Source organism: Chlamydotis macqueenii, chromosome 1, assembly GCF_036417535.1.
Source record: "Chlamydotis macqueenii isolate bChlMac1 chromosome 1, bChlMac1.mat, whole genome shotgun sequence".
Classification (NCBI taxonomy): Eukaryota; Metazoa; Chordata; class Aves; order Otidiformes; family Otididae; genus Chlamydotis; species Chlamydotis macqueenii.
In genome coordinates this window covers 67119444-67132796 of record NC_141556.1, presented here as the reverse complement: position 1 = coordinate 67132796, position 13353 = coordinate 67119444, and the positions used below count along the sequence as shown (strand labels likewise).

Below are 13353 nucleotides of genomic sequence, written 5' to 3'. Positions count from 1 at the left end.
TAACTCTGTGCACAAACACAGGCTGGGCAACGACCATCTGGAAAGCAGCTCTGCAGAAAAGGCCTTGGGGTTCTGGTGGACAACAGGTTGACTGTGGGCCAGCAATGTACCCTACATGGCAAAGAAGGCCAACAGTGGGTCCAGAGAAGTGATCCTTCCCCTTTATGTGATACTTGCGAGACCACATCTGGAGCAATGTCTGTCCAGTTTGGCTCCTCAGTGCAATGTCTTGCACTGGAAACGCATGGACATACTGGACAAAGCTCGACAGAAGGCCACTAAGAAGGTCAGGGCTGGAGGACGCGTCACATAAGGAGAGGCTGAATGAGCAGTGTCTGCGCAGCCTGCAGCCGTGGGTGACTTCGCTGCTGTCCGCAGCCACCTGGTTGGAGACTACAGGGAAGCCAGAGCCAGACTCTTCTCAGAGCTGCATGGTAAAGGATGAGAGGCAGTGGACATAAGTAGGAACACAGGAAATTCTGATTAGATACAAGGAGAAATATTTTTCGCCATGAGAGTGGTCAAACACTTGAACAGGTTGCCCAGAGGGACTGTGGTATCTCTGTCCTTGGAGGTGTTCAAGATCTGGCTGGGAACTGCCCTGAGCAACCTGACTCAATTAGACCTGCTTTGAGCAGTGGACTTGACCAAATGATGTCCAGAGATTCATTCCAACCTACATTATTCTTTGAGTCTGTTGTAAACTTGACACTGCCAGAGTTAATTTTTTTCTATAAACAGGATAAAATGTGTATGTGATGCTGATGTATAACTTCAACACTTCATGCAACACAGAGTACCCTAACCAGAGACCATCCAGAAAGTCAGATACAGTATCACAAAGTGTTATCGCGCAGTGTGCTTCTTTGAATGGGACGGAGGAGTGTTTCAATCTCAATACACGTAGTGTCCATCTGATGTTTTTCAGCATTTTCAGACAGTTACACAAGCCTATGTCAGCACATTCACAAACATACATACCCAGAAGCCTGTATCAGAGAGGACAGACAGTCCTCTTTCTTCTGATTAGAGGCGTTTGCTAAACTTGAACTGAATCACGGCCACAAACGCACAGGACACCTTGTGTGTTACTCTGCATTCAGAAGAGAATCAGTTCTCTGAGTAAAGTCAAGATTTCAGTGGACATTGGTTCACTTTCCCCTTGAAAATGCAGCCATAACACCCTCAAAGCACCTAAGAGTTATGAGACTTTTCTTCATAAGAGATGGTGTACTGAATATTGGAGTGCTTTAGGTACAGATACAGTAAAGCAAATAAGAATTTCTCTCCCATTCTTCCTGCAATAGAAAGCCGAGAAAAATATTTACTTCACGTGTTCATAATATTTTATTTCTTGTCTCTTTACAGAATACCCCACAGTCTATAAATCTGTGGGGTATTCTGAATGATACATATTTATCTCAGTTTTTCAAGCTTTATCTCAACAAAACTGAATCTATATAGAGGAGTTAAATATTTATATAATGGAAAACTTCAAAACAAAACACAAGAAAGTAGCATCAGGCTGCTCTGTGTCACTGATCACGGACCACAAAAGCAGAGAAAGAGATTTCTCAGTTTTAGGTAGGTCATCTTCTGGGCCTATTTTAACTAAAAAATCTGTCAGCATTGTTTAATTATCTACTCTCCAATATTTATATTAGGCAAGAAAATGATAACATACAACTTTATTTTAGGATATGTAAACAAAACCAAAGGCTTATTCAGCCATTACTCTGCAATGCTTCCTGAAAACATTCATCTTCTGGCACATAGCTGTCTTCATTATGTGCAAACAGAAAACGGAAACACCCTTTTATATCTAGGACTTCCGTAGAAAAAAAAAACCCTCAAAATTCCATGCTATGGTCCTCAAAACAGATTTTTATCCAAGCTTAAATCACAAGCAATGGATGCTTGAATAGAGAACCTATTTATAGGGAATAACGAGAGGCAGATTTCCACATGGGAATAGCACATCCATCCTTCCAAAATTCCAGAGTTCCCCTTTCTCAGCACTCAAGAGGAGATGAAATCTAATATCCACCACCAAATTTCCACACTATGAGCAGGGTTGGGTATAGGGAACTCAGCAGAATTCAACTGGGAATTCGCCATGCCAGATGGTCTCGGTTTTGTCCCAGTACCAGTATTGCTGTTACTGGATCTGCCTTAAGTGCTGCAGATCTGGGTCTTCCTGATCTGCACCACACATTGAAGCCTCTGTAGAGGGGACAGAAAATGCTTTTATGTCTTGACCATTTATCCTCTCTCTGCCATACATTTAAAAATCAATCTGTTGTTCATAATGTCTCATAGCACAGACAGAAAGTAATATCTGCCTGTAATATTCTGCAGATTTTCATTTATTACCCAGATTATACCAGCCTTTACTGTCTGCAGAACACTGGTTGCCCTATATACATACATATAAAAGGACAATTTGGAGACTCAAGTAGAAAACACAAAAAAAGACAAAGGTGTAGGAAGGAGGAGCTTGAAATCTCTACCTCGTTCCGATCTGGTCTTCTCACAAGTATCCTCATGCTCTAGCATGGCTGATGATCTCTGCAAAGTTGGTGGATGATCCAGGAAAGGTCCTGGCAAAAGGGTTTGGGCTAGTGTTTTAGGGGAGACACTCATCTAGGATCTGCCCACACAGTGTCTGTTTTACATATGTGCTAATCCCTCCACCATGAACTCTACCTGGTTTTGAGCAGGTTTTTTAAAGCTGAATAGGGAGATGAGGACACCTGGTTTCCATGATAATATTATTGGTGTGTCCAGATGCAATGGGTTGTTTTGGAAGCCTAGAAACAGTTTAGAAGATGGGAGTAAATGGGCATAGGAAAAGGGCAGGTGGAACCTGAGTGCTTTCTTTTAATGAGTTTAGCACAAGCATCGCACACATTTAACGTATTGCAATATATGGCATCACAGAAGGATGTAAAGCACATACAATCCAACAGGACACACAATATCTTAACTATCACATTAGGAAAAACATGACATATTGCACAAAAAACAGCAGTTCTAAGAGATTCTCCCACATGCCTCCTTTGTGCTTCTCCAGTGCAACAAATCCAGTTTCTACGCATCTGCTGGGTCATACGAGCCCATCAACGGGCCAGATTTAAGTGTTATTCACATGGGATGTCCTCGTGCTGCTTCTGGCTTACGTCTTTATGTGTTAGTATTTTATATTTAAAAAAAAAAAAAATCACAGAGAATAGTAACTAAGGCAAACATGATGGATTAAAAGGACAAAATGTATTTTTAAACAGCATTGCCACCTAAGATTAATTTCAATCAACCAAATCTGATGAATAATACAAAGACCTTCCATTTCTCTTGTAATAAGACTATCTTCACCATTTTCCTTTCTTGTGAATATTTCCAGTAAAGCACTCACCTACTTTCTATTTAAGAATGACTCAGCTGCCACATGCTAACCCCAAACCATCAAGTTTACTCGCAATATTTTTTTGGTAGCTTTTCCACTACCAAACGGACCAGGCAGAACTTCAGCAATCCACTTAATATCTGTCACATAAACTCACACTCAAAGTAACATTTCAGAACTAGAGAGATCAAGCATGTTTTTCTGAGATAGTGCCACTTTATAACCATTCGAACACTAAAGCTCGATCTGCTGTAAAAGATTTACCAGACACCTATTACCAGCAAAATAGGTGCAGTTTGTATTAGCAAAAATGTACTTTTACTGCTGTAGTTTATGCAGTTGTCAGCAAATAACATGCTATTCTCACAAAAAAAAAAAAAAAGGGTTGTTTTTTTCTTCTGGTGAAAAATAATAATGCAAGACTAGAGACATTTTACTTTTTTTTAATTGCACTCCTAGCAGACCTTATCATACTGGCAAAGCTTCTCGTGTAGATCTAAGTTCAGTCTTCAGTTAGTCAAATTAATTTGCATGATTATAATTGTCTACTATTCTTCTTGCTAAAGGCTAACACTCTAAATAACAATGAGCAAAATCATGAGCCGATTAATTTGTTTTCTTGCTCGGCAGAGTAACAATATAGGGATGCAAAGCAGCTTTCCCCTCAAATCCAGACCCATCATCTCTGCAATGGGATGAACTTTCCGCTGCTCTGAGCATCTCAGAATTAGGTGCTTATACTTAAGCTATGCACCAACCTTCCACACAGCTAATGAGAAGAAGTGGGAATTTGCAGAGAGGGATTTGTTGGATCTGTGTTATTTATTATTATCTTTGAACAACATGGCTTGCTCCACTGGAAAGGCTCACACCTCTCCACTGAGATAAGAGTCTCAGGTGACTAGTTGGGTTTAAGGCATCTCATTTTTTGATGCCTGATTTGGAACAAGCAAATTCCCTCCAGCTGAAACACGATTGTAAACAGCGCCTGAAGTGATGTGGCAGGCAGCATAAGGATATCCAAACTAAGCCTCACCTTTGTGCCGGCACTCACTCTTGACCGGCAATAAGAAATAAAGCCGTTCCTTTACCAGTTGTCAGGAAAAACTACTTTGGTGGTGTGCATAGAGAGAATGCTAATTTCCTTTGTGCCAGTTCTGCATTCAACTTACTTGAGCAGGTTGCCAAGATTGAAGAGAGCTCGATTGTGCTGAGGATTTAACTGAAGGGCTCGTCTGTAATAGTCCTTTGCCTCCACCACGTCTTTGGTCAACGTCCCCAAGTTGTTGAGAGCACTTGCGTGACGAGGGTACAGTCTATGAAAAATTAAATATCAAGTTACAGAGACTCATTAATTGATAAATAAAGCTGAAATCACTAAAATGCTGCCACCACTGCTGTTTGGCACTGTGATGTCAGCTAGGAAACACTGTTTTCCCTTCATTTGCTGCAGGTCCTGACGGGATCCTGAGGAACCTTTTCAACCCCCAAAGAGAATACAAATCAGATCTTCTCCTACAGTTCCTGCATGCCTTCAGGGCAAAAGTGAACACCAAACAGTTTTGAAAGCCTATTCCACCCTTCAAGCAAAAGGCAAAGTGATTTAAGCAGCTTGAATGTCTTTGTTCAAAATGTTTTTCAAACAATCAAGAACTGCTTTGTCAAAAATATGTTTCCAATGGAAATATGTTTTGACATATATAGAAAAAAAAACCAGAACATTGTTTAAATTGATCTGTTTTGTTTTTTTAAATCAGTTTTCCACAATAAAAGTCATAATAAAGTGCAAAAGGAAACTTGAAATCAGCTGTTGAACGTTTTCAGGACCAAGCGAAATGATAAAATCTGGAAATAGACTGCTTAACAGTATGAATCCCCTAAGCTTCTAGTTCTATTTATTTTACCATTTTGTTTTGGTTCTCCTTTTAACTGATCTGTTGATCTTTACATCTACCTGTTTCAGTTATAACACTACATATTGGGCCCAATCCATCTCTGTTAAAATTCTCCATAAATTAAGAAGCACACCATGGTCCACTCAGCTGCTTAAATTCTCAGACAAAGCTGTACTCCTACATTAATATTTTGGTTTGTAGGTCTTTCTTCAGAAAACTCCAGAGGTGAAAGTGATCCAGGGCAAGATTTCACACCCTGGACCCTTGTGTTATAGATGGGTGAAAACTGAGGTTCATTATGGTAAAGAAATAAATGGATGACAGTGGCCCACAGAGGTCCCAGGCAAGCTGGGAGACCAGCTGTGTGAGTATGTCTGATGCTCTGGTATGAAATGGCCGATGGGTGCTTGCCCACTGAACCCCTCCAGATGATCATTTCATTCATGACAGGGAGGAAGCGGGTCAAGATGGTCAAGGCTTCGGTTTGAGAAGATCTAGTTGCAAATTCTGCTGCCACTAGAGATTTTTCTATTTTGGACCAGGACAAGTCATCTGATGTTGCGTTGCTTTAGGTCACTGTTTAAGGGAAAGTGATGTGGATAATGACATTAAAAGTAGTTGGCTATGATAGCCCAGGGTACAGCATGAGGAGGGGCACTTAAAAGAAGAAGGGATTAAGACTATAATACAGGCTGATTCTAAAATTTTCAACTGTTTTTAATCTAAGACTTTCTATGGTGGCTTTTTTTTTTTTGCCTGAAGTTTTTCATTAAGTCAGTTCAGCCCTGGGATTTTCTGTGCTTAAGTACCATGAATAATTTAGCATTTTATACACAGCTGCAACATTTGTATCAGTCACATTTTCTCTTCACTGCACATAAGTGATTTTGGCAAGGTCTTACTTGGGCCTGAAGCTGGGAACCCACCAGGGAACTCCAGAAGAAGTGGACATGCACCAGTAACAAACCCAGGATGCTTCCTACAACTAAGTAAGAAAAATTCTTTTCCCATCTGACACCAAGCCTAGCAGGCAACAATCGCAAAGCCACATAGTTGAGGAGAAAGTGTTCACGGAGCAAAGAGTAGGAAATCCAAGGCTAGACTGCAGTTGGCACAGAAACAGCATCACTTTCCATCACTGAAGCTATCCAGTGAGCCTGCATATGTCAGGACGCGAGAGGCTGCCTGCGGCTGGAGAAGCATCAGCAAAGGACAAGACAGTGATGAGGGTACAATGTTGAGTCTTGACCTTGTCCCTAAAATCCACCACTTACCAAGTCTAAGCCTCCCCAGCTGAAGCAGGCTGGGAGAAATGCTTCCCACAGCAACAGCAGCAGAACAATGGAAAGGACAAAGCTTGCTCGTTCCTCAGCACTCGGGACGCAGCTCTGTGTGCTACCTTGACCAGCATGTTGAGCAAAGAACATCCTGTCTACCTTAGGGCAAATCATCGAGGGCTCAACCTTGTTCCCCATCTCTTCCACGGGATTTTGACATTGTTTTGGACCAAAAAAGGTTTGGGAGTTATATTTTTGAGACTTTTTTTTCCAGTTGGCTATGATAAAAGCCGTGCACTACTTCTGTCAGTACTCACACATAAAAACACCTCTAGTATCCGACATGAAGTCGCTTGAGTTATGCATGGGCAAAAGTATTTCAGACAATTCTTGAGAAAGCCAGAAACAGATTAACATTTTACAGCCCTAAACCTGATGGTTTTGCTCTTAAAATTTCAGAAATTAATTCTGTTCCTGGCCTCTACTGCTCCCATGACATTTCAGGCCCAGGAGATTTGCTTGCACCAATTTGTAGAGGAATGAAAACTCAAGATTAAAAAAAAAGAGAACTGATTTCACCTTTAAATTGCACATTTCTGACCAGCAGCTCCATAAATACAGTTCTGAGCTCAGCACTAAAACCTCTCGACAGCAAATCACAGGATGCAAGCACGTCTCCCATGTATCCTGGGCTCTATGTCTTGTGTTTTACATTTATTCATTACACCTCACTGTTCTTTCCAAGAAACGTAAGTGAAAAACCAGAACCTCAGCTAGCACAAATTGTCAGCTTAAACACACTTAGCATCTGGCCAGAAGAACTTCCGACATTTGCAATTCTACGCATCTGAACAAAAGGTAAGAGAAAAATCTGAGCACAGTGAGATAAGGCAGTGGTGTTGAGCTTTGCCATTGGAGCTCAGTTCTTTAGCTTTATTTGGTGTATTACTTTATTTCGGTGGTAGAGCAAGAAGGCACTCGACTGAGTTCAGCAGAGAGCACAACCATGCCTTAAGAGAGCACCACCTCTAGTAAAGGAGCCAGAGTCTGAGCCCCTGACCATCCATGCTGTTATATTGTTAACATGGTCCCTAACAGTTTCACATCAGCCTCAAATAGTTCCCAGGAATGGTCCAGGACTGAGCCCAGACCAGGGTCTGGTCCCAAAAGCCAGCTTGGGCTCAGCCACTGGCTCTTAGAGGACAAAAACACTTACTGAACACTTGCAGGTCAATTTATGCCAGTTGGCCTCAGGGATAGAGAATGGGGACCAGATCCTTTTTTATTTATTAATACGGATGTTGACTAAAGGACTAATGGCCTTATTCAGACTACCCTCTCTTCGTGCACACCCTCTGCTGTTAATAACAGCTTCTTGGAGATAAACCCAGAGTAGAGCAAAGTCTTGTGGCTGGATTTACAGAACAGCTAAAACTTGACCACAAGTGATGACTAGTTAAACCAACATTTACTCAAGAACTCTCAAAATGTTTCTGCAAAAGTTGCAGATACACCATTTGCAAAATGATTTGCTTTTTGTTGTATGTGATCTATTATTTTAACGAATGGAGGCACATGGGCTTTTTTTTTTTTTTTCCATTTTTATATTATCAGGAGGTTCATGCTGTTTTTCAAGATTTTGGAATTGATTACACTGATTCCTGATATCTACTTCGCTTACTTTGACAGTAAGCTCTCAGAAGTGAAGATTGTCTCTTCCCTGCACATATTTATTTCTAGGAAGGGTCAGACACACATTATCAAGACAAGGAGGTCTCCTGTTAACATGGAGTCTCTCCATGCCACAATAATGATAATACTCAGAACCCAGACTTTTACAAATAGCCAGGACACTCTGAGATGCAAAGAATCAGTTGTTGGAACACCCATACCTTGTTTTGCAACTTCTCTTAAGAAACAAAGCTTTCTATCTGGATGCATAGGGAGCTGTATTTTCCTTGCCACTGCCATTGATAACGGTAACAGTCTGCAGGCAATATTCTTCTTGCTACACATCTGATTAGGTAGAAATTCCTCTAGGCTTCACCTAATCAAATGCAAGGGCTGCATTATTTATGAAAGAAAGCTGAATTTCATTAAACTTCTTCTACAAGAAGCAGTTCGTGTAAACAAATCAATTTCTTCTCTCTTTTAGAAATCAGAATCATTTTCTTTAAAATCCTACATTCACAGATAACTATAATAGAAGTCTTGAAATGGCAAAATTACTTTTAAAAAAAGAAACCAATCCATAAAAGTGTATTTTAAATCAGATGGGAATTTCATTTCTAAGGAGAAGACAAGTGGGATGTTTCCTTGTTGCAGAATGAATAATTCAAATGATTCCTCCAGTGCTGTATCTGCAATTGTCAGAATAAATTTAAGCAGCTTTCCCTCTAACTATTACAGGTATACACTGCACAAGAACTCCTGCTAGTAATTATCCCCACTTCTTTTAGGCTAGCAAAATTCCCTCTAATACCATTGAACAAAAGCCTTATCGACTTGCACAATCAAGAGATTTCCAGTTTCACAAGAAGATACCAAGCATAAAACACACACTGTCATCAAAACACTGATGACTATTTGTTTTGGTTTTTAATGTAATGCTGTTATTACCTGAAATATTAGTTTAAAAAAAATTGAGGGGTTTTGTTTGGCAACATATCTGAACTACAAGACAATTCCAGAAAAAAAGAGAAAGGAAGGGAATTTGTTGTCAGGACTACAACCTATAATCCACCAAGAATTTTAATTCTTTTAATTCAGATCGAGAGAGACCACTTAAACAACTGGCAAGCTCTGCTCACAGTCCTGCCTTCAAACGACCCTTGGTCTGACGCCAGAGGTATTCAGGGGGCAAAAACCATTAACATGACAACTCCCCACTTGCTCGTAAGAGCATTACGTGGTTTTTGCACAGCCATCGCAACAGGGGATGGGGCCAGACTAACCTGCAATTAGCCCAGGAAACAACCACAAACAGCACAGAAAAGGCTGCAACAGTGCCTTTCAGGTATCCTGGCAGCCCCCCACAGTCACCGCATGATAAAAAAAAGGTTATTAAAAGCTGTTCAGAGCCACCTCTCAGAGCTGGGACACCCCTGATGTTGCAGACTGGGGTTACTCTCCCTGATGCCCCAGCCCCTTCGCTACCCTCCAAGCATCAAGGCTTGGAGGCACACGCCTGTCAAAAGCACGTTCCCAGTGACTTAAAACATGAATCCTTAAAGTCATTATAAAAGCTGTAAGCAACACTGGCTATCGTTAACCTAACGGCCCATACCATGGCAGGAGTAGCAGAAACGCCTGCATCCTTTTGCACAATATTCAAAGGGGCACCAAGCACATTCATTTCTGCTGGAAAGAAAAAAAAATCAGCAACCGATTCAGCTGGGGAGATCCAGTGTGTCTGGGTTTCGTTAACGCATCTTTTGATTAAAGAATGCATTTAAACCTAGTGCTCGTAGGGAACGCTCCACCTTTGAAGCAGCTGTGATTAAGTATCACTGCTGCGCTGCCTTGAGAAAGCAGGTTGTGTGGCCTCTCCCGTTGTAAGAGGAGAAGAGGGGCTGAAGAGCCCTGGGACAGACCCCCTCTCACTGGGCCACGGTAAGGCAGGATGCCTCCCTGCTACCCGCTCTCGGCTCTCCCAGAGCCTGTGCAAGCCTACCGCAGTGCTCAGCATCCAGGAGGCTCACTTCAGCCAGACTGAGCGCGCACAGTCAGGTCTTAATTACCCAAGGCCAATTACTTGCTGGCAGCGTGGCAACTTGTTTTTAAGGCATGTTTTGCCCCATTCCGACACACACTGTAATATTTTATTAGCATCATTTTGCCAACAAAAGTAAGATTGTTACGTGAATAATGATTCACCTGTGCCAAATTTTTACACTGCCCATTTTATATTTACTCTGGTATACTACCTCAAGCCAATTTTCCAATTTTAATATTACATCACACTAATTTTCATGTATTTATGTATGTTCTCAATAAAGCTCTATGTCAGGTTGAATTAAAACTTGATGTAATTCCGAGACCAGTCACCCTACCGGGAACAATCCTGCACTGGCAATAACTCGGGCCATGGCCTCATGATAGCATGGCACCTTGTTCCGAGAGCTGCTCTACATGATGTGGAAACGTGTAGGTCACAGAGCCAGATCCTATGTCTTTCTCAAAAACGTCTGCAATTTGCAGCGTTTGAATTTCTTTTATAAGAGGGAGAGATGATCCTCCAGCATTAAGCAGCAGCTGGTTTTCTCTTGAAGAGTTCTAGTAGTTGCATCAATATTTCCTCAAAGGTAACACCCTTCAGCTTGGCAGAAGGTTTGTGGCAGGCTGGGACTTTGGGTTTTTTTGTTGTTTTTTTTTTTTTTTAAACAGAAATCCTGTTGAAAGTCAGGCAACTGAGAGATCTAACGCTTTTAGGTTCCTTTGAAAGCCTCAGGCATAATATTCTTCAGGGAAAGCATGACAAAGCAGCCGGACTCCTGGCTGTACGCAGGACAGCCCAGCACTGGGTATTACATCATGTCCATTTCCACGTACTCGGCTGTGAGGTGGTCTGGCTCAGTGCTTGACGCAACACTATGAATAAAGCAGGGAGCAATCCCACCCCAGCATGGAGCCAGGTCGTCTCAGAGTATCTCTGAGTGGTTCTACGGGTCCCGTTAGGGTCCTTGCTGGCATTATACGGACCAGCTGAGGTCCAGATGGAGGTCCTGCTCAAAAAGTCAGAGAAGGGGGTGCCTGATCACCCTTGCCTATGGCTATTTCAGACACCCACTCAGGGTGTCCTCCCTCTGCTGCTGCTGAAGGGCAGGGAGGTCCCCCTCAGATGTCTTGGGTACCTCAACCCACCTTCTAGTGGGCAGAAGTCACACATGTTTCGGCACCAAGCACCTACAACATGAGGCTGAGAGATAGTATTCATCTCTGCCAGTTTCTCACGTGACCTAGGACAAGTCCATCTCTCAGGGTCTCCATGCTCCGTCACTAAAGTGACAATAGTCAAACTTCCCTTCCCCATCCTGTTGCCTCTCCGCTCACAGCACAAACCCTCTGCGGTGATGACAACTTCCAGCTACAGTCAGTGGCCGGCACAGCACGATCTTGATCTCAGCTGGGACCTCCAGAGGCCAGATTGGTATAAATAGTAAGTGCTGAATCGCAGCCAGGGATCCGTGGAAGGAAGAAAGGTCCTGGCTGTACAGCTTCTCCCCCTACATAGCAGCCCAGCCAGCAGGAACAGCAGCCCACAGGCACCCTGCCACCGGCAAACCCTTTTACCAGGGGGAGCATCCAAGGCTGAGGGGCAGAGCACGGGGAATGGCAGCCCTGCTGTACCCTAATATCAAAGGAAATCTCTCCAGGACAGAAAAGTGAGAAAAAGAGAAGCTGAACAGGTTTAATCTACAAATTGACAAAAGCCCATGAATTCTTTGAGCCCAGCATCCATTAAGAAAAAAAAAAAAAAAACCAAAACCAACACATATCTAGAATCATGCCCTTTAAAAACCAAACCTGTAGCACATTAAACAATACTACAATTCAGGAATTTTCATTGCATTTTCAAACTTGCACAGGGGTAGAAGCTTAAGAGTTAGAGCTGAGGGAAAAAAAAGAAGGATTTTAAGCCAAACAACATCACAGCTAAATATAAACAAATAAAACCTTTCCTGCTAAACTCACACGTTCCCTGCAATGCCGAGGCAACATGAAGTTATCAAACTGAGCTGCCTGCTTATGCTCTCACATAAAGAATTTATGCAGGATGCATGTAAGACCTGAAAATCCCAGAAACCACTCAACCCAACAAAGGACTAATAATTCACAACATGTCTGACTTGCATACAGCATGAGCAGTGCAAGAGCCTCCGTAGAGCCCACAACTAGAGGAACACCGCGGCAAACAGGAGACCATCAGGTGAGTCCTTCAACCAAACTGTTACATGAGGGGATGAAATAACATACATCTCGTTTAAGCAGATTGGGTGAAATCACGCCTGTCATCTCCCAAGGTTCACAGATGCCGGAGGAATCTGTACAGCCCCATATTGCCATCCGTGATCACGGCTGTCTTCAACACGTCTGGGGGTTGCCTCAGTCTTTGGTGTAAATCAGAGCAGCCCCATTCCAGCACTGTCCAAATCGCTTGGAAGGTCCATTCCAAAGTCTGGGGATAAGCAAAGCACCTCAACTACTCCTGCCAAGCCTTCACAGAAAATCTCAAGGTTATTCCTTACAGAAGCGCACTGGGAACCAATTTTTCTGCTACCCCTTGGTAAGGACTGGCGAAAGCAAGTCTCTGATGATTTAGCACCACAATGATCAGTACTATCTGGTCATTTTTTGAGAAAAAATAATCATACAATGTTTTCATAAAGACAAGGATGACAAGCTAGGAGAAAAGAAATGGCAGTGGGAACAACAAGTAATTAATCCTTGGATTTGAATTCTCATTAGACAAAAGTGAAAAGTAGACTCAAACATCTGCAATATACAACTGCAAGTTTCTCTCTGCATAGCCCACATAAAAAATGAAATAGATCTCTTGTCCCAGTAAGACAACAGCTTTGCAGCTTCATTAAGGAAGCATTTTCCATTTCCCAGATTTTTAGCATCAGTTCCTGATACGTAAGTAGTCAGTGCAATGCCAAAGTGTCTGAGGAAGGCTATAGAGCGATCATTCTCATAGCTATGGGGGCTCTTCTCCAAGATGATGTGTTTGAAAAGTCAGCAAGTCCCTCAAGGACAGTGCAGGAGGACCTGCAAC

General features: G+C 42.3%; 1 protein-coding gene across 1 annotated transcript in view; it reads right to left on the bottom strand.

Moving 5' to 3' along the window:
* Positions 1-13353, bottom strand: part of TMTC1 (transmembrane O-mannosyltransferase targeting cadherins 1) — a 150728-nt gene that overhangs the window by 21408 nt on the left and 115967 nt on the right. Inside the window, exon 12 of the mRNA XM_086755234.1 lies at positions 4576-4719. Within this exon, the coding sequence (XP_086611360.1) occupies positions 4576-4719 (144 nt within the window). The remainder of the gene's footprint in view (positions 1-4575; positions 4720-13353) is intronic.